The following is a 16,878-nucleotide window of genomic DNA, read 5'->3' on the forward strand; positions in this document are numbered from 1 at the left end:
AAAATATTTTTCCTAAAGACCTGCTGGGTAACGATGGGTCTCTAGGATTCCCCTGGTTGTTCTCGCCCTGTGCCTCGTTTAATAATGTAGTTTCTTATCAGAGACCTGAGAATTGTTTTCTGACTTTCCCCTCTGTCTTCGTTTCTCCAAACAGCTCTTATCACACTGCGCATGCGAATAAGACCTTCGGAAGTCCAGTGAAGAGGGTCTGAGGCGAGGAGAGGATCAGCAGCAGGGAGTCGGGTGCAGGGAGGAATCCCACCGCCAAACTGGCCACCACAAGCTATCGGTTGGTTGTGGCGCCGGCGGGCAGCCGGAGTACGACTGGCAATGTGGTGGTGACCACCACCTCCTCGGGGAGCAATTCCTCGAATGGGGGCAACGGTGGCGGAGGAACTCCGGTGGGAAACAGCAGTTCGGGAAGCGGTCTCAATGTGACCACCATCACAACGACCGGCGGAGGAGGCGGTGGCGGCCAGTTGCAAAGTGCTGGCAACAGTTCCCAGAGCAACGGAACCACCTACAAAATCGAAATGCTGGACGAGGATATCCAGAGCCTGGGCTCCGAGGACGACGACGAGGATCTGATCAGCAGCGATGGCAGCCTGTACGAGGGAGATCTGGGCTCCATGCCCGTCAACGATGATGTGGCCCACCAGCTGGCGGCCGCCGGACCAGTGGGCGTGGCAGCAGCGGCGGCCATTGCGAGTTCCAAGAAACGCAAGCGGCCCCATTGCTTCGAAACGAATCCGTCGGTTAGAAAAAGGCAACAGAATCGATTGCTACGCAAACTGAGAGGGATCATCTATGAGTTCACCGGCAGGGTGGGCAAACAGGCGGTCGTTTTGGTGGCCACACCGGGTAAACCCAACACTAGCTACAAGGTTTTCGGAGCCAAACCGCTGGAGGATGTGCTGCGGAACCTAAAGAACATTGTGATGGACGAACTGGACAATGCACTGGCCCAGCAGGCGCCACCACCGCCCCAGGATGATCCATCGCTTTTCGAACTGCCCGGCCTGGTCATCGATGGGATACCCACGCCCGTGGAGAAGATGACCCAGGCCCAACTGAGAGCCTTCATCCCGCTGATGCTCAAGTACTCCACGGGACGAGGGAAGCCCGGCTGGGGCAGGGAGTCCACCAGACCGCCCTGGTGGCCAAAGGAGCTGCCCTGGGCCAATGTGAGGATGGATGCCCGCTCCGAGGACGACAAGCAGAAGGTGGGTGGGGTGGGTGTTCCAACAGCCGCCCCCGATCTCTATTGGATCGTACTAACCATGTCCATGTCGTTCTCCCACTTCAGATCAGCTGGACGCATGCGCTGCGCAAGATCGTGATCAACTGCTACAAGTACCATGGAAGGGAGGACCTGCTGCCCACCTTTGCCGACGACGAGGACAAGGTCAACGCTTTGATTTCGCAATCGGGCGACGAGGACGAGGACATGGAGCTATCGAATCCTCCCACCATCCACACGGTTACGACCATGACGCCGCCGACGGGCAACAGCAATGTGAGTATGCCAAAGGGTCTGTTTGAGGTTTCGGTTGGGTTTTTTTCGGGATAAAAAGGGTACTCCTAGGGAGAAAAACAAACTAATTGATTGGGTTAATAATCTCCTATGGTCGTATTCCAACGACCTTACATTGCTTGGCATTTTTCTGGGATAATTCATACCCATTACTAATCCGCACCCGGCACTTGGCAACGCATATATCACATTACTAATCCATCAACCAATCCGCATCGAATCCTCATCACAGCAACCGCAGCAGGTGAACGTGGTGAAGATCAACAGTGCGGGCACGGTGATCACCACACACACGGCCCAGAGCAACACGCCGGCTCCGACGATCATCCAGAGCACCAATAACCAGCATGTGACCACGACGGCCACGCTGCCCGCCTCCACGAAGATCGAGATCTGCCAGGCGCCGGCTCAGCAGCAGCAGCAACAGCAGCAGCAGCAGCAGCAGCAGCACCACCAGCAGAACCACCAGCAGCAGCACCACCAGCAGCACTTGCCCAGCACAGTGCACATCCAGCCGGTGGCCGGCGGGCAACCGCAAACGATTCAGCTGACCACGGCCAGTGGAACGGCGACGGCCACCGCGGTGCCGACAACAGCCGCCGCCGTAAGTGCGGCCCAGGCCCAGGCACAGGCCCACTCCCACTCGCACGCCCACTCGCAGGCCCAGGCCCACTCGCACTCCCAGTCGAGCGGCAACCAGACGGTCACTGCCCAGCAGATCGCCAATGCCCAAGTCTGCATCGAGCCCATTACGCTCAGCGACGTTGATGTTCGTACTAATCCGGATGAATTGCCCTATGAATTGACGTTGTGCCCACTAATCGAGCCGGGATGGGGATCGGGACTTGTCAGACTATGCACTCTGGGTGTCCAGGTCGAATGGGGATATTCATTTTGTGAAATTTCAAGGACTTTTGCCTATTTAAAATATTCCTAATTCATCAATTCTATTCTTGAATATGGGTACTTGAGTTCTAGTTACACTAAATAATTCTTTAGGATATAGATTGTTAACAATGACTTGAGGACAGATAATAAGGGAATACAAATAGTTTGAAAGACTAACTTTCTTAAATTTGTTCAAGAAGTTCATGCTACTTCAAGTTCACATACAGATATTTTTAAGAACGTTTTGTTCTTAAAATTAGCAAATAAAGCGTAAAATGTTATGTTTACGGAACCTCTGTGCATAGCTTACAAGTCCGGACCCTTATGCCCCACTTTTTCCGTTCACTGAATATTGTTTTGGCTCAATCTTCTGTTTTTGCTGATATATATTGTTAATCCTTGATGTTGTTGCCTCAATGATCCTCTTGATTTATTCCATTTAACCTGATTTTTTTGTTTTGTTTGTTTGAACTTCTGTTGCAGCTGGTTGTTATCGAGTTATTGGTTATTTCCATCATTATTTGCATCCACTTCAAATCGAACAATTGCACCCACATGTAAATACGACTTTAGTCACTCTAAAAACAAACAACAATTACATTTTTACCATTAATTTATGCCTAATAATTATTGCTTGCTATTTATGCATTTTTGTAGTGTTATGTAGTTTTATTACAATGCTTATTGTTGTTCATACCTATGATATTCCGAAACTAATTGGACTAATTTTTTGTATACAGTACACCACGCAAACGGTGCTCTCACAGAATGCCGATGGCACCGTGTCGCTGATCCAGGTGGATCCCAATAACCCGATCATCACACTGCCGGATGGAACCACTGCCCAGGTCCAAGGTGTTGCCACGGTGAGTCCATTTAGTGATCCATATATGTACGATATCTAATTAGATCATTATTTGATACAGCTCCATCAAGGCGAAGGCGGTGCCACCATTCAGACGGTTCAGAGTCTCACCGATGTCAATGGACATGAGAACATGACCGTGGATCTCACCGAAACGCAGGATGGCCAAATATATATCACCACCGAGGATGGTCAAGGTATGTATTAACTCAGAAGATAAATTTATCTAATAATTGATAATTAATTCCCCCTTCTTTCCCCCCAATAGGCTATCCCGTTTCGGTGAGCAACGTGATCTCGGTGCCCGTCTCCATGTACCAATCCGTGATGGCCAACATGCAGCAGATCCAGACGAACAGCGATGGAACGGTGTGCCTTGCGCCCATGCAGGTAGATACAAGTGCCAATCGCACCACCACCACTGCCGCCAGCTCCTCATCCTCGTTGGCGGGAAATGGTGGCGTTCAGTGCTACTCGCTGATCTCGACGGGATCAGCGGTCCTGGGTCGCCGCAGTGGTGCGCTGGTGGGCCAGCAGGTAGCTCCCGGGGGGCGTTACTACCTGGCCACGGCCACCACCAGTAGCAGCACCACCAGCTCCAGCAGTTTCGGGCAGCTCAACAACAATAATAGCACCCTGGCGAATAACAATAATAGCATAAAGATGCCCATGCCCATGCCCATAGTTCTGGCCGCGCCCAGTATTCCGCAGGTGGCCAGCACGAGGACCACCAGGAGGGGCGGGGCTAGTGGAGGAGGAGGAGGTGAAGGTGGAGCAGGAGTAGCTGCCGCCGGAGGAGGCGGGGTGGTGATGGTTCAGAAGCGTAGGAAACCGAATGCCTCCTCAAAGAGTAGAACCCATTTGAAGGCCAGCGACAGCAGCTGCTCCTCCGGCAACTCCTCCTCCATTCGCTGTGTGGACAGCGCCAGTTTGACCAGTGTGCAGATCCAACTGCCGGCCATCAAGCTGGAGCACCTGGAGTAGGGTCCCCCATCCAAGAATCCAGCCCATCTCGAATCTAGTCAAATGCGGCTTTGCACAAAACACACAATATCTATGAGAACCTAGCAGAATAAGAAGGAAACGCACGAATGCACTTGCCATTTAAACTTAGACACGCACATTGTGAATGCCAAAAACCCAAAAAAAGAAATAACTTAGTAGAGCCAAGGAAAAACCTCAGATACTAACTATACGAATTGAATTTAGTGTCGAAAAGAGAACACCAAAAATATTTGTTGATAATTGAAACCGAAAACCAAAAAACACACAGCGAGAGCGTTAAATCAAAACTAAAAATCAATAACTAAAATTGTTCCTAGTTAACAGAGCTACAAAACATTTAACATTTGTTAGTTTTAGCCCTTTGTTTAGTAGTTAAGTAGTGGAGTACATACATAATCGTGCAAAAAATCTTGCTTAGAGCGCAACACAAACCAAATATTAACCAATTTAAGTTGTACAATTGGGTTAGTTCTAGCCAGTAAGTAGCAAAGCAAACAGGGATCAGCCAGCCTAGATGTTCTAGTTCTAGCCTAGACGTACTTGTCACCTCGTGAATTTTAGCTCCACCTCAAATGCCACCTTTTTCGACCCACCCTAAAATACGAAACGTAGTCAATTCGCATTGAAAATGCGCCAAAGCGGGGAAATGAGTTTGCCATTGGAGCTAGTTTACATAGCTTTAGTGGGAGAAATATATGTGCTATAAACATATAACAATATGGAGGGGATATTCGATATATTCACCTCGAAATGCGTGCAAAATTAATTTTATGTTGATCTATAACTATTACCATTATTGCTATTGTGTTTTATCCGATTCATTATTGCTATTACCATTATTATATTGTGTTTAAATGTTTGATTTTTATATATACATATATATCGCAATTATTTGAATTGTTTTAGACCAAATTTTATGTTTAATCAGGCTAAGTGAAGTGCAAAGAGGAGCGAATGAGAAGCCAACAAATTTTATTGAATAAATCTTTTGTTGTTGTGATTTTATTATAATTTTACTTTTGAATTTTTGCTAGTATATGATGTAAGCTGAAACGCTAAATAAAGCCAGCAAACGAATTTGAATATTATGATTATTTTTTGATTTATTAATTAACCCAACATCTTATTTGCAAGACCTGATTTTTCATTGAGTTGGTGTAAGTATGTTTTGCTATTATATCTTATAATTTTCATGCTTTATTTCTTATTCTTTTTCGCCAGATAGAGAGACTGAAGAATATTGAAGGAGCCCTCGATCCATATATCTATATATTAATACGGAATTGTACTAATTTTGTGAACCCTCTTTTTTTCCCAAACAGGTGGAGAACGGCGACCAACTGGAGACCATCACCATGTCGCCGGGAATGCACCAGATGATGATCCAGGGCGGGCCCGGCCAGGAGCCCCAGCTGGTTCAGGTGGTCAGCCTGAAGGACGCCACCCTGCTGAGCAAGGCCATGGAGGCCATCAACTCCGGCAACGTGAAGTCCGAGGACACGATCATCATGGAACAATAGCTGGAGCCCATAGACGGCATGATCTCGCCCGGATTGAGCGAGTGACCTGCCGTATCCCCGACCGGGCATCGCAGCTCTCCTGACTGCTGACCGGCCACTGCTTACTGCCCATCCCAAAGTTAGGGTTCCTTTTGCCCCGCCAAGAGGATGTTTTCCAAGTACCTGAAAGGTGTTGCTAACGGAGGGAGGAGCAATGGGAACCCCTCGGACTCGAACTCGAACTCGTCTATCCAACCATCAACCATCGACCATCTAGTCATCTAGTCATCGCATGTCTAGTCAAGAGAGCGTGCTCTGTATAAAGCGATCAATCAGTCTAGTCTTCGCATAGAAAATTATCTTTAACTACTCGTAACACCCCAAAAACCCTAATACTCTATTTTTTTTTTTTTGAGTGCTGTTCTTTTTTTGCTCTATAAATAGTTCAATTCTGGGCTGGATACTCATAGCTATAATATATCGTAACATACATATGCCTAGGACTAAGCATTATAAGCGTTAATTGTACGTACAACCCTCTCTCTCTCTATATATGTATGGTATATATATACTCGTGTAACGTTTGCAATAATTAACCAATTGAATATTTAACGAAACGAGAGAGCAGAGATTACAAATGAATTATACAATTTAGGACAACTGATGATGATAATGAAGAAAACCCCCATGCAATGTAAACAGAGAGCATCACTTTAAACTTAATTAAATTACCTAATTACTAACGATAACGAACCTATGCATAACTATTGAATAAACCAAAAAGTGTACGACAAAGTGAGCCTCTATTGGGGATGTGACCCAATGGAGAAAGGATGAGGATGATCAGTGTGTTTCGTAACCATATGGCAGGATGCGGTGGCTCTCGATTTGCTGATTTATTTGGCCGGCCCATCGAAGCAGGAAACCCGGTGACGCAACGATCCGGAAACTGGAAGGTCTCTGTCTCTCTTTCTGGCTTGATCCACTGAGTGCTTTTGTCTTGCTGGCTGAAAACCCAGCTTCGATACGAAAATTACACGCCGAAATGTGGGAAATAATGGGAGGGAGGAGTGGACATGCGGCACACACCAAAACCAAAAGTATCATAAAGTTCATAGAGACAGCAAACACGTTTTCCTTCGAGCTTCGAGCATTGAGCTGCATTGTAATTTAAACGAAGCCCCCGGAACGTTGACCCGCTGCTCTACTACACTACAAAAACTGGCGGCTCCATGGAGCGGAGGTCTGCAGCTGGAGGTTGGAGGCGGAGGAGGCCCAAATGGAGACCTGCCATGGGTCGAGGTTGCTGCGCTTCCTCGTTGCATGTGGCTCGAGGCCCCGAAACCCCTATATCAATCTGATATTTGCCGGTACGTATTCATAGAAATATAATTTTGGCATTTTCTATTTTACAGAGATTTATGGAGGCGATCAAAAAAAGTTTGGCCAACCATTAATGGCAGTGATTCCATCTTAAACGATCCCCCATCTGAGTCATCAGCTGTCTGCTGCTTAGGAGTTTGATATATCCAACGATCTGGGATCGCCATCCGCCCCCTTTTCGCTCACCTTCAGCTCGTTGTTGCGTTTTCGGCTGGCAACTGGCAACTTGCCACTTGCAATGTGCAACTTCAACTGGCGGCGACAGCAGCAACTTGCAACTTGCATTGGAAATTCGCGTCTGGGTCGTTTGCAATTGACGCCAGTTTTGTTTACTTTGTTTTAGCCGCCTTGTTGCCCCTTTTCCATGTGTCATCCATGTCCCTTACCACCGATTTCCATATCTATAGATGAGTTTGCGAGTTGTGTAAGAGATGCTGATGCGGGATTTATTATACCGCTCAAATTGCACTTTCGTCTGGTGGCATCTGCAATTAGTAAAGTGTGGCCACGCCCCCGAAAATGTCGCGAAAGCCGCCCCCCATTTGCAGGGCATCTTAATGAGGGAGCGGAATGGAGGAGTTTTCGCATGTTAATTGCATTTTACGGGAGCTGAAAAAACACCTGCAACATATAGGTATGCAGGTGTTTAGGTTGGAAAGTTGAAGTTAAGTCACCGAATGATCCATATTTAGTGTGTTAGATAAGCAAATCTCACTTTCATGAGGTTGCATTATAGAGCTCTTTTCAATTACTCACATTTTTTGAAGATTTTTTGTTAAAATAGGTCATAAATTTATTTTCTATAATTTTTTTCCTTGCTTATTTTGTTTTTAAATTAAAATAGTGAACACTGTTTTACCGAATGTCTTGCAGTTAAAGTGAAAATCAAAGATGCTGCATAAATCGAATTTATGGTGATTGCTTTTAAATTAAAGTTTCGCACCTATGCTAAAAAGGATGTCCCACTTTTAACACCCTTGTCTGTGGGTAATTAAAAAACTGAATAATGACTTACGTAACACTTAGTGATTGTTGCTGAAGGTACATTAAATACTCTTTGTATTGTATTAGATATAAATCTTATTTTAATGAGCTACTGATTATGTGTAAGTGGCAATTTAATTGCAGTTTTGTTAATATAGTAGTTAATTTTTCCTTTGATCAACATGAAAAATTACCATATGGCATTTTTCCTTTATAGATCTTCATCTTAATTCCAGCCTAACGAATTGGACATTTTTTTTGGCCATGTTTTGGAATGCATTTTGGCTGCGGCAATTTTCTGGTTTCCTGCGATTCGTGGCTGCATCGAATCCGCCTTCGTCACGCCCAAAATGATGGATCAACTGGCAGTGGCCAGTTTGATCGCCTCCGCCGCCGGGCTTTGTCATCGTTTTGGGCCAAATTGCCAGCGATATCCCCCAGATGCAGATGCAAATCAAATAATGGCATCAATTGTACAGCGCCGCAAGTTGCAAGTTGGCCTGATGTTGCTGCTGCTGCTGCTGCTGCTGCAGTTGCATTTGCCGCTGCGGATTATGCAATGGGAAAGGTGCAGCAGCAACTTGTCTGGCGGGAGATGCGCATTTGCTATACAAACAAATCGCTGGCCGACTACAAACTGTTGCAGATGCGACAATCGAATGGAGTTGCAGTTATGAGTTGTCTGCACAGCAGCTTTCGCCCGCTGCCGGCTGCCTTTTGCCACCCCATCCCAACATCCCAACACTAAAAGATCCCAAAAGTAAGGCCCATCGCCTGAGTCCTCCCCCCTGACTAATGGCGACTTCGCGACGATGATGCGGCAGCATTTGGCCCACATTGCGCCAATGTGGTGGCTCATACCAGATGCACTGAGAGAAAATACATTTAAATTACTTGAATATTACAAAAAATTTAGGTTCCCTCAAATATTTAGAAAATACTGAATATATAGGCTTTAAGAAAAATACTTTGAGGTGCCTAGTAATAGTATGTTTAAGGTATAAAATATACCTAACAAATGGATCAAGTTGAAGTTCCTTTTAGAAAGTTATACCTCGAAGTACAGATTAATTTACTTCGGAGCCTTTAAATTAATTTAATATTTCATAAAACTGAAGATCAATGAAATATTTAGTAAGCACTTAATGGATCGGATTTAAGATATGTAGGTAACTTGAGGTACCAAATAATACATAGATTGTTCAAGTATAATCAGATATTTTTTAAAAACTTAAAATATACCTGATTACGATGAAGTTCCTTTAAGAAATATATATCTTGAAGTTCAGAATGATTTATTCAAGTCAGTCAGCACTTCAAAAAATAATACCATGCAAATATTTAGAAAATACTGAATATATAGGTTTTAAGAAAAATACTTTAAGGTGCCTAGTAATAGTATGTTCAAGGTATAAAATATACCTAACATATGCGTCAAGTTGAAGTTCCTTTTAGAAAGTTATACCTCGAAGTACAGAATAATTTACTTCGGAGCCTTTAAATTAATTTAATATTTCATAAAACTGAAGATCAATAAAATATTTAGTAAGCGCTTAATGGATCGGATTAAAGATATGTAGATAACTTGAGGTACCAAATAATACACAGAATGTTCAAGTATAATCAGATCTTTTTTAAATCTGTTAATATACCTGACAAGTGGTTACGATGAAGTTCCTTTAAGAAATAAATATCTTGAAGTTCAGAATGATTTATTCAAGTTAGTCAGCACTTTAAAAAATAATACCAAGCTTTTAGTAAGTAAATCAAATGTTATACAAGATACCTTAATTAATAGATACATTTATTTTCGTAGTTCCGAAACATATAAATATATATTACTATAACCAATATATCTTATTTTTCGCAGTGCCCCAGCAGCACCTCCAACATCTGCCAACCACACGGCGAGCGTGGAAAATGGTTTTTCCTTTTGCTTTCTGGCAGAGCGAAGCTTTTCCGGTTAATGTTATGTTGCCTGTGGTTTGGTATAAAAACTCTGGCTGCCATCGGTGGTCATGTCAGTTGTGGATTCGCACTTAACCCACTAGTTAACCCAAACGGAGCGTTCCAAGCGATGAAAGTACGGCTCGCCAGGATAACCATAGAATTATTATTTAATTGAAAAATATTGCGCATGCGCAGCGTGTTCTCACATATATTTTTTTCAAGTGATTCTTATGGAGTGTTCTCTTACGTTTCAGGCCTTTGTGTGTCTCTTGCTCATTGGAGCGGCCAGTGTGACGGCCAAGCCGAAGCCCGGCGGCGGAGGAGGCTGGTCCTCCGGCGGAGGAGGCGGCGGCGGTGGTGGAGGCTGGTCCTCTGGCGGCGGAGGAGGAGGTGGCGGCCATGGAGGCGGAGGCGGTGGAGGAGATGTGCAGATCATTAAAGTGATCACGGAGAGCGGCGGAGGTGGTGGTGGTGGAGGCTGGTCCTCTGGCGGCGGCGGAGGAGGAGGTGGTGGCTGGTCCTCTGGAGGCGGCGGAGGAGGAGGTGGTTGGTCATCCGGAGGAGGAGGTGGTGGTGGTGGCCACGGAGGCGGCGGCGGCGGAGGCGATGTGAAGCTCATCAAAATCATTAGCCTGGGATCCGTAGGCGGCGGCGGTGGAGGAGGACATGGCGGCGGTGGAGGAGGAGGTGGCTGGTCTTCCGGAGGAGGAGGCGGCGGCGGCGGAGGTTGGTCATCAGGCGGCGGAGGAGGTGGTGGCCATGGAGGTGGCGGCGGCGGCGGCGGCACCAAGGTCATCAAGATCATCAAGCTGAGCTCCGGAGGTGGCGGCGGCGGTGGCCATGGAGGCGGTGGTGGCGGAGGAGGAGGCTGGTCCTCCGGCGGAGGAGGCGGCGGTGGCGGTTGGCAGCCCGCCGGCGGTTGGGCCTAATCCCAGCCTGGAATCCCAGGAAGCCACCATCGAGGCAATCCGCGTCCACTCTTGTAAATACTGTACATATCCAAGAAGCATTTGTTTTGTTTTGTTTTTTTGTTACCCTGCCCCACAGAACTGTTACTAAATTAAGCATGAGACTATGTAGCAAATGGCATTTGCCTGAAACACACAATTTGTATATTAAATAAATGTACCCTAAAACTGTTAATTCCTAAACTTTTTTACTTCGTTTGCAAGGTCAAGATTATATAATTTTAAAAAATAACCCAAAACTTTTCATATTTTCTTGCCTTTGTGACAAATTTGTGATAAAAACAACGAGTTGCTCATCTCTAATCTGCGCTTTAAATTTAAACAAGAAAGAACGCTATAGTCGAGTGCCTCGACTATCAGATACCCGTTACTCAGCTAAAGGGACCAAAGGGAAATGGAAATAAGCAAGCAGCACAGCAAGACTGAAATGCGCCACCTACCGGCGGTAGACAGATTTAAGCGTTATGGGCGTTAGGGTGGGCGTGGAAAATTTTTTTTTTGGTCAATCGATAGGTATTGACGAGACCGATACAGTTCAGTTAAAATTTTGTATCTAGCATGAAAATTGTGGGCGCCACAGGCTTGGGCGGTTTGTGGGCGTTAGAGTGGGCGTGGCATACTCGCGTATCAAAATTGCGCTGCGTACAAAGGTTCGGAATCTAAATCTGAAATCCTGATTCTATATCTTTGATAGTTTCCGAGATATCCACGTTCATATTTACGATTTTTTGAAGTTTGGGGGCGGTTTGTGGGCGATAAAGTGGGCGTGGCAAACTTTTTTTTAAGTCAATCGATAGGTATTGATGAGAACAATACATTTCAGTTAAAATTTTTATTCTAGCATCAAAACTGTAGGAGCAACAGTTTTGGGCGGTTTGTGGGCGTAAAACAAACTTGCGCTGCGTAAGAAGATCAGGAATCTGCACGCCAAATCTCAATAGCCTAGCTCTCATAGTTTCCAAGATCTCAGCGTTCATCCGGACAGACAGACGGACAGACGGACAGACGGACAGACGGACAGACGGACAGACGGACAGACGGACAGACGGACATGGCTAGATCGACTCGGCTAGTGATCCTGATCAAGAATATATATACTTTATGGGGTCGGAAACGCTTCCTTCTGCCTGTTACATACTTTCCGACGAATCTAGTATACCCTTTTACTCTACGAGTAACGGGTATAAAAATACCTAATTTTAAATTGTGGAAACTACCTAATTTTAAAATTTTGATAGTACCTAATTTTAAATTTTGATATTAATGATTGACAATAAAAATTCAAAATGTATTCAATTTAGCAGATCAATTTCGAATTAAAAAAAAAAAACTTAACATAATTTAATAATACTTAATAAAGTATGCATTTTAATTCAATTTAAATGCCCAGCAGCCACTTGCTAAATATTATGTTCGCCTGGTATTAAAAAAATCAAGAAATTTGGATTTCGGTAAATTCTGATCCGAGTTGTGGTCAATTTTGTCGGGCAAAATGGGAGATTCTCCGATTTGAAGTACCAGGCGAACAGAAATTCCAGTAGGTCGACTGCGAAATCTGAAATCCCAGCTGCGCCCAAGTGTAGGTAACACAAATTGCATTGCAGGTATAAATGCGACTGCCCAAAAGTATGCCACAATATTATTATACAAAAATTTAAATTACAGCCTGCTTTAAGGCATTGCCCAAAATAATATTAAAGAAGATCTTACATATGTATTTTGTTTTATTTTATTATAGTTACAAAATATAGAACTTATATTATATTAATTGATAAAATATACAGTTTTTTTTTAATACATAAAACTAAAACTATCAGGTTTACTTTAATTGTTTTACAAAATCAGTGCCTGCATTTGAATATCCAATTAATGGAGCTCTTGGCTGCCATGGTAGGCTGAATTCCAGGTTCATGTGCTTCAATTGAAGTGCTTGGCACTCGAGACGTACGTTCTGTTTGCTTTAATGTTTGTTGCCTTGCTCCCCCATCTTTTGGATTTTTATAGCAGGAGAAAGTCGAAGGCAACGAGGGGCTATCAAGGTCGGCCAGAAAATGCAGAGAAATTCCATTCCTGTAATAAATAATAGAGAAAAATTAATTAATATATAGTAGTTTCAGCAGAACAGACTTTAAAAAGTACTTAAACGTTATGGCTATGTGAATGTGAAAGCTCAGATACTATCGATTATGAGTTAGTTAAACACGAAAACAAGCAATACGTTAGGTATTTATCAGCCTAATAACAAAATATGTCTATTTTTTTAAAATGGGCCCCGAATGTCAAACTTTGGTGCGTTCCATAAAACTATTGTTTACTCTTGTTTGGTAAATTGCTTGTAAATGAATGTGTTTGTAAGTTTGGGTTAAGAATACGGAAAGATATTGAATCAAGTATTGCTTGAACTGCGACCCGGATTGCCTCTACTAAAAGCCCAGGAAATCTGGGACTTCCAGCCAGTTGGAAAAGCATCCGCTTTTCAGTGGTGCTTCCTTAAGGCACCTGCTTCGATTCCGGGGATTTTTCGATTTTACTAAAATATAGTTATGCAGCTCAGCTTTCCAATTGCTTCTCACATACTGATGAGTTTAGAATGAAAACAATTACCCATCTTAACGAAGTCGGAATACGCTTACATTGAATGTACTTAGTTGGCTACAGAAAAAGAAACTTGACATATGAAGGTGTTCTATCATCAGACATCTGGACAATTGTTGATCCGAGTTACATCTTAGTTGACCCTTGTAAAATAAAGGCCAGGTTAGATACACTGGTTCCATCTTCCCCCGATTTATTCTCCACTCTGTCTGATTCTCTCCTATTTAGCAGATGAGTAAGAGGGATTTTCCAGCAGATGTCATGCATATAATTGCTGATACACTCCCCGATTTTCGGGTAACTTGGCGTATGCGTAATCTTTACATTCCAGTACTATTACAATATCGAAATTTTCGTTTATGATGTGTAATCCTGTAAAGAACTTATTTATATATCTGTCTTGTTTGGATTTCATAAGTACTATACAATACAATACAATTTAAAACTGTTAAAATGCTTAATTCATTATTAATATATTCTGCGGTTAACCACACAATTTGCGGTTTAAACTACCACAGAATATAAATATATTCTCTGATTAATGTAACCTAATCTGAATAATATTTAAAGAGAGGTATAGAACACTGGAAGGTACAGTTTTGTATAACTATTTAAGAATGATATAACTCGTTGAAGAGCACGAATTCAAAGGTAGAACTTTGTAGAACTAGTCAGGGCATTGGAAAGTCCCCGATTTTAGTATCTGCACTGACCCATTGAGTAATTAATGTTTAATGCCCGCCGGCCAACGTTATTGTTGTATAAGTAACTCCCCCTATCTGTTCAAACCCGATCGCCTGAGAGAATCCGATGGCTCCCAGTGATGACGACAACGATGCAGCGTCAAACAATGGGTGTCATATATAAAGATGCACCCCAACAGGTTGACGACTAGTTAGCCACCAGCCTTGCACTCGAATAGAACGGATTGGAGGAGCATTAGCATCAGCATCAGCATTATCTTCAACCGGAACCGGAACTCCAATATCAACACTAGTCAACTAAGATGAGGCACCGGCAGCTCTTTGCCTTTTGGCTGCTAATCCTGGCCAGCTGCGTGGACTTCAGCACACCCCATCTGCTCGAACTGAAGAAGAAGCTGCTCGGACTCGGTGGCGGTGGAGGAATCGGCGGTGGTGGAGGATTCGGTGGTGGCGGTGGAATCGGCTGGGGAGGTGGAGGTGGTGGAGGACATGGCGGCGGAGGAGGCTACAATGGAGGCGGAGGAGGCGGCTACAATGGCGGAGGAGGATACCACGGAGGCGGAGGAGGCGGTGGCTATCCCGGTGGAGGTGGCGGCGGATATCATGGAGGCGGAGGTGGAGGCGGTGGCCATCCCGGCGGAGGCGGCAGAACCATAGATGTCTATATCGTTAAGCCGGTCTACAGCGGTGGCGGAGGAGGCGGTGGCCATCAGTGGGGAGGAGGTGGTGGTGGTGGTGGCCACAATGGAGGAGGCGGCGGAGGAGGACAGAACCAATGGGGTGGTGGTGGCGGCGGAGCACCTGCCCAGTGGGGTGGTGGAGGTGGTGGTGGAGGCGGCGGAGGCAGTGGCTCCTACGCCAGCAGCAGTGCCAATAGTTGGGCCTCCGGCGGAGGAGGTGGTGGCTGCCATTCCTGTGGTGGCGGCGGTGGCAATAACGCCTACGCCAAGGCCTCTGCGAATGCCTATGCAGGCAGCTGGTAGGATTCCAAGCCCAAAAGATTTTCAACCTGGATACTATCTTTTTTTTTAATATTGTAAGCTGTTCTGTAAATATTTTAAACTTGTGAAAGCCGAAAAACATTGCGTAAGTGAAACAAATACATTGGTAAAAAGTTAATAAAATGAAAAGTAGCAAGCAAGAAAATAATGAAGACAACTTATTTAAAACTCAAAAGTCAGCCCAAAACCTTAGATCCTGAAAGCAGTGGTCGAAATATGGAAATTAAATAGCTTATTAAACAAGACGGATTAGCAGACACCCAGAAAAGTGAGTATTCTTACCAATACCGCCATTGAGCCCGTATAAAAGACAGATTTGAAGGTAAAATATGAGGGAATTCAACCACAAATTCATAATCCGGATCCAATAACTCATTTTATGGAATTTAGGAGTACGGTTTAGGGTTCCAATATTGAAAGCCATTGGAAATAGGGAAAAATCAAACATGAAAATGGGCAAAAATTTTAACCCTCTTTGAAAAGAAAGATTTTAATGTAAATTATTAGTGAATTCAACCACAAACTCATAGAGGTATCCCGCATCAAAATAGGAACATAATAACCCAAGTTATGAAATTTATAAGTACATTTTTAGACTCCCATTTTGATAGCCATTGGAAATTCGGAAAAATAGAACATTAAAATGGGTTAAAATGTTGACCCTCTTTTAAAATAAATATTTGAGTGCAGAATATTAGGATATTTAATTAGGAGTTCATAGAGGTATCCCACGTCGAAATCGGATAAAAATAACTCAAAGAATAGAATCTAGAAGTTCAGATTTGGGTTCCTATTTTGAAGGCCATTGGAAATACGGAAAAATCGATCATGAAAATGGGTTAAACTTTTAACCCTCGTGTAAAAGAAAGATTCTAATGTAGAATATTAGATAATTCAACCATAAATTCAAAAAGGTATCCCACTTCTTAAACGGAATCCGATTACCCAAGTTATAGAATCTAGAAGTGGAGATTTGGTTTCCCTTTCTGAAACCTACTGGAAATACGAAAAAATCGAAAATGAAGTGCATTAAATTTGCGACCTTCGGTAAAAAAAAATTGTTTTGTTAAAATATTAGAGAATCCAAAAGCAGGAAAACAGCAACGCCACTTTTAAATTTAATTGATCGTTCATCATAGGAGTCCGAAAATGATGGGCGCATCTCACAGGGATTTTAAACTTGAATCCCACAGGCATTTTTATACCTATAGGTAGGGGTATACCCCTCACCCCCTCCGCGGTGCTGGCTTTCGCACAATTTAATAATAACCATGCCCACATATTTGCAATATAAAAACCAGTTTGCCCACTAACTTGGCGGGCTGTGAAAAAATGTAAACAAGTAAAAAAGGAAAACAACGAACGAACATGTTCGAAAAATGCCAAAACAACTTTTGCAATGGGTGAAAGATATTTACAGCCAATTTCATGCTTTCCCCACTCCTCGCTTTAACGCCATATTTGTGCGTGGGTGAGTCCGAAAATTGAGGAAGTCAAAGGAG

General features: G+C 43.9%; 3 protein-coding genes across 5 annotated transcripts; all 3 read left to right on the top strand.

Annotated features, from left to right (window-relative positions):
- Positions 1–216: 216 nt before the first annotated feature.
- On the top strand, positions 217–5,380 carry LOC119555911 (DNA-binding protein Ewg). 2 transcript variants are annotated; one of them, XM_037867602.1, is made up of 6 exons: positions 217–1,223; positions 1,307–1,516; positions 1,767–2,303; positions 3,163–3,288; positions 3,349–3,484; positions 3,556–5,380. In XM_037867602.1, exons 1-6 carry the CDS (start codon positions 534–536, stop codon positions 4,269–4,271), a joined length of 2,415 nt encoding a protein of 804 aa, XP_037723530.1. In that variant the 5' UTR covers positions 217–533; the 3' UTR covers positions 4,272–5,380. The 2 variants fall into 2 exon arrangements, 1 of the variants encoding a protein (XP_037723530.1); XR_005219945.1 differs by lacking the exon at positions 3,556–5,380 and adding an exon at positions 2,906–2,979 and having other exon boundaries at positions 386–1,223; positions 1,767–2,138.
- Positions 5,381–5,824: 444 nt separating this feature from the next.
- LOC119555912 (loricrin-like) lies at positions 5,825–11,243 on the top strand. Of its 2 annotated transcripts, XM_037867604.1 has the most exons (3): positions 5,825–7,161; positions 10,029–10,241; positions 10,363–11,243. In XM_037867604.1, the coding sequence occupies exons 2-3, from the start codon at positions 10,125–10,127 to the stop codon at positions 11,035–11,037; spliced, it is 792 nt and encodes a 263-aa protein (XP_037723532.1). In that variant the 5' UTR covers positions 5,825–7,161; positions 10,029–10,124; the 3' UTR covers positions 11,038–11,243. The 2 variants fall into 2 exon arrangements, with proteins under 2 accessions (XP_037723532.1, XP_037723531.1); XM_037867603.1 differs by having other exon boundaries at positions 5,825–10,241.
- Positions 11,244–14,677: 3,434 nt separating this feature from the next.
- Positions 14,678–15,358, top strand: LOC119555937 (ctenidin-3-like). Its single transcript, XM_037867643.1, has 2 exons — positions 14,678–15,077; positions 15,210–15,358. The coding sequence occupies exons 1-2, from the start codon at positions 14,678–14,680 to the stop codon at positions 15,356–15,358; spliced, it is 549 nt and encodes a 182-aa protein (XP_037723571.1).
- The last annotated feature ends 1,520 nt before the right edge of the window (positions 15,359–16,878 follow it).

This window comes from Drosophila subpulchrella, chromosome X, assembly GCF_014743375.2.
Source record: "Drosophila subpulchrella strain 33 F10 #4 breed RU33 chromosome X, RU_Dsub_v1.1 Primary Assembly, whole genome shotgun sequence".
In the NCBI taxonomy this organism is placed as follows: Eukaryota; Metazoa; Arthropoda; class Insecta; order Diptera; family Drosophilidae; genus Drosophila; species Drosophila subpulchrella.

Bases quoted from the DNA above. Each gene is read 5' to 3' on its own strand.
- LOC119555911 (XM_037867602.1), top strand. From the start codon at position 534: ATGCTGGACGAGGATATCCAGAGCCTGGGCTCCGAGGACGACGACGAG. The intron at 2,304-3,162 runs GTTCGTACTAAT...TTTTGTATACAG, and splicing joins TTACGCTCAGCGACGTTGAT to TACACCACGCAAACGGTGCT. The intron at 3,485-3,555 runs GTATGTATTAAC...TCCCCCCAATAG, and splicing joins CACCACCGAGGATGGTCAAG to GCTATCCCGTTTCGGTGAGC.
- LOC119555912 (XM_037867603.1), top strand. From the start codon at position 10,125: ATGTTATGTTGCCTGTGGTTTGGTATAAAAACTCTGGCTGCCATCGGT. The intron at 10,242-10,362 runs GTACGGCTCGCC...CTTACGTTTCAG, and splicing joins GAGCGTTCCAAGCGATGAAA to GCCTTTGTGTGTCTCTTGCT.
- LOC119555937 (XM_037867643.1), top strand. From the start codon at position 14,678: ATGAGGCACCGGCAGCTCTTTGCCTTTTGGCTGCTAATCCTGGCCAGC. The intron at 15,078-15,209 runs GTGGCCATCAGT...GTGGTGGTGGAG, and splicing joins CAGCGGTGGCGGAGGAGGCG to GCGGCGGAGGCAGTGGCTCC.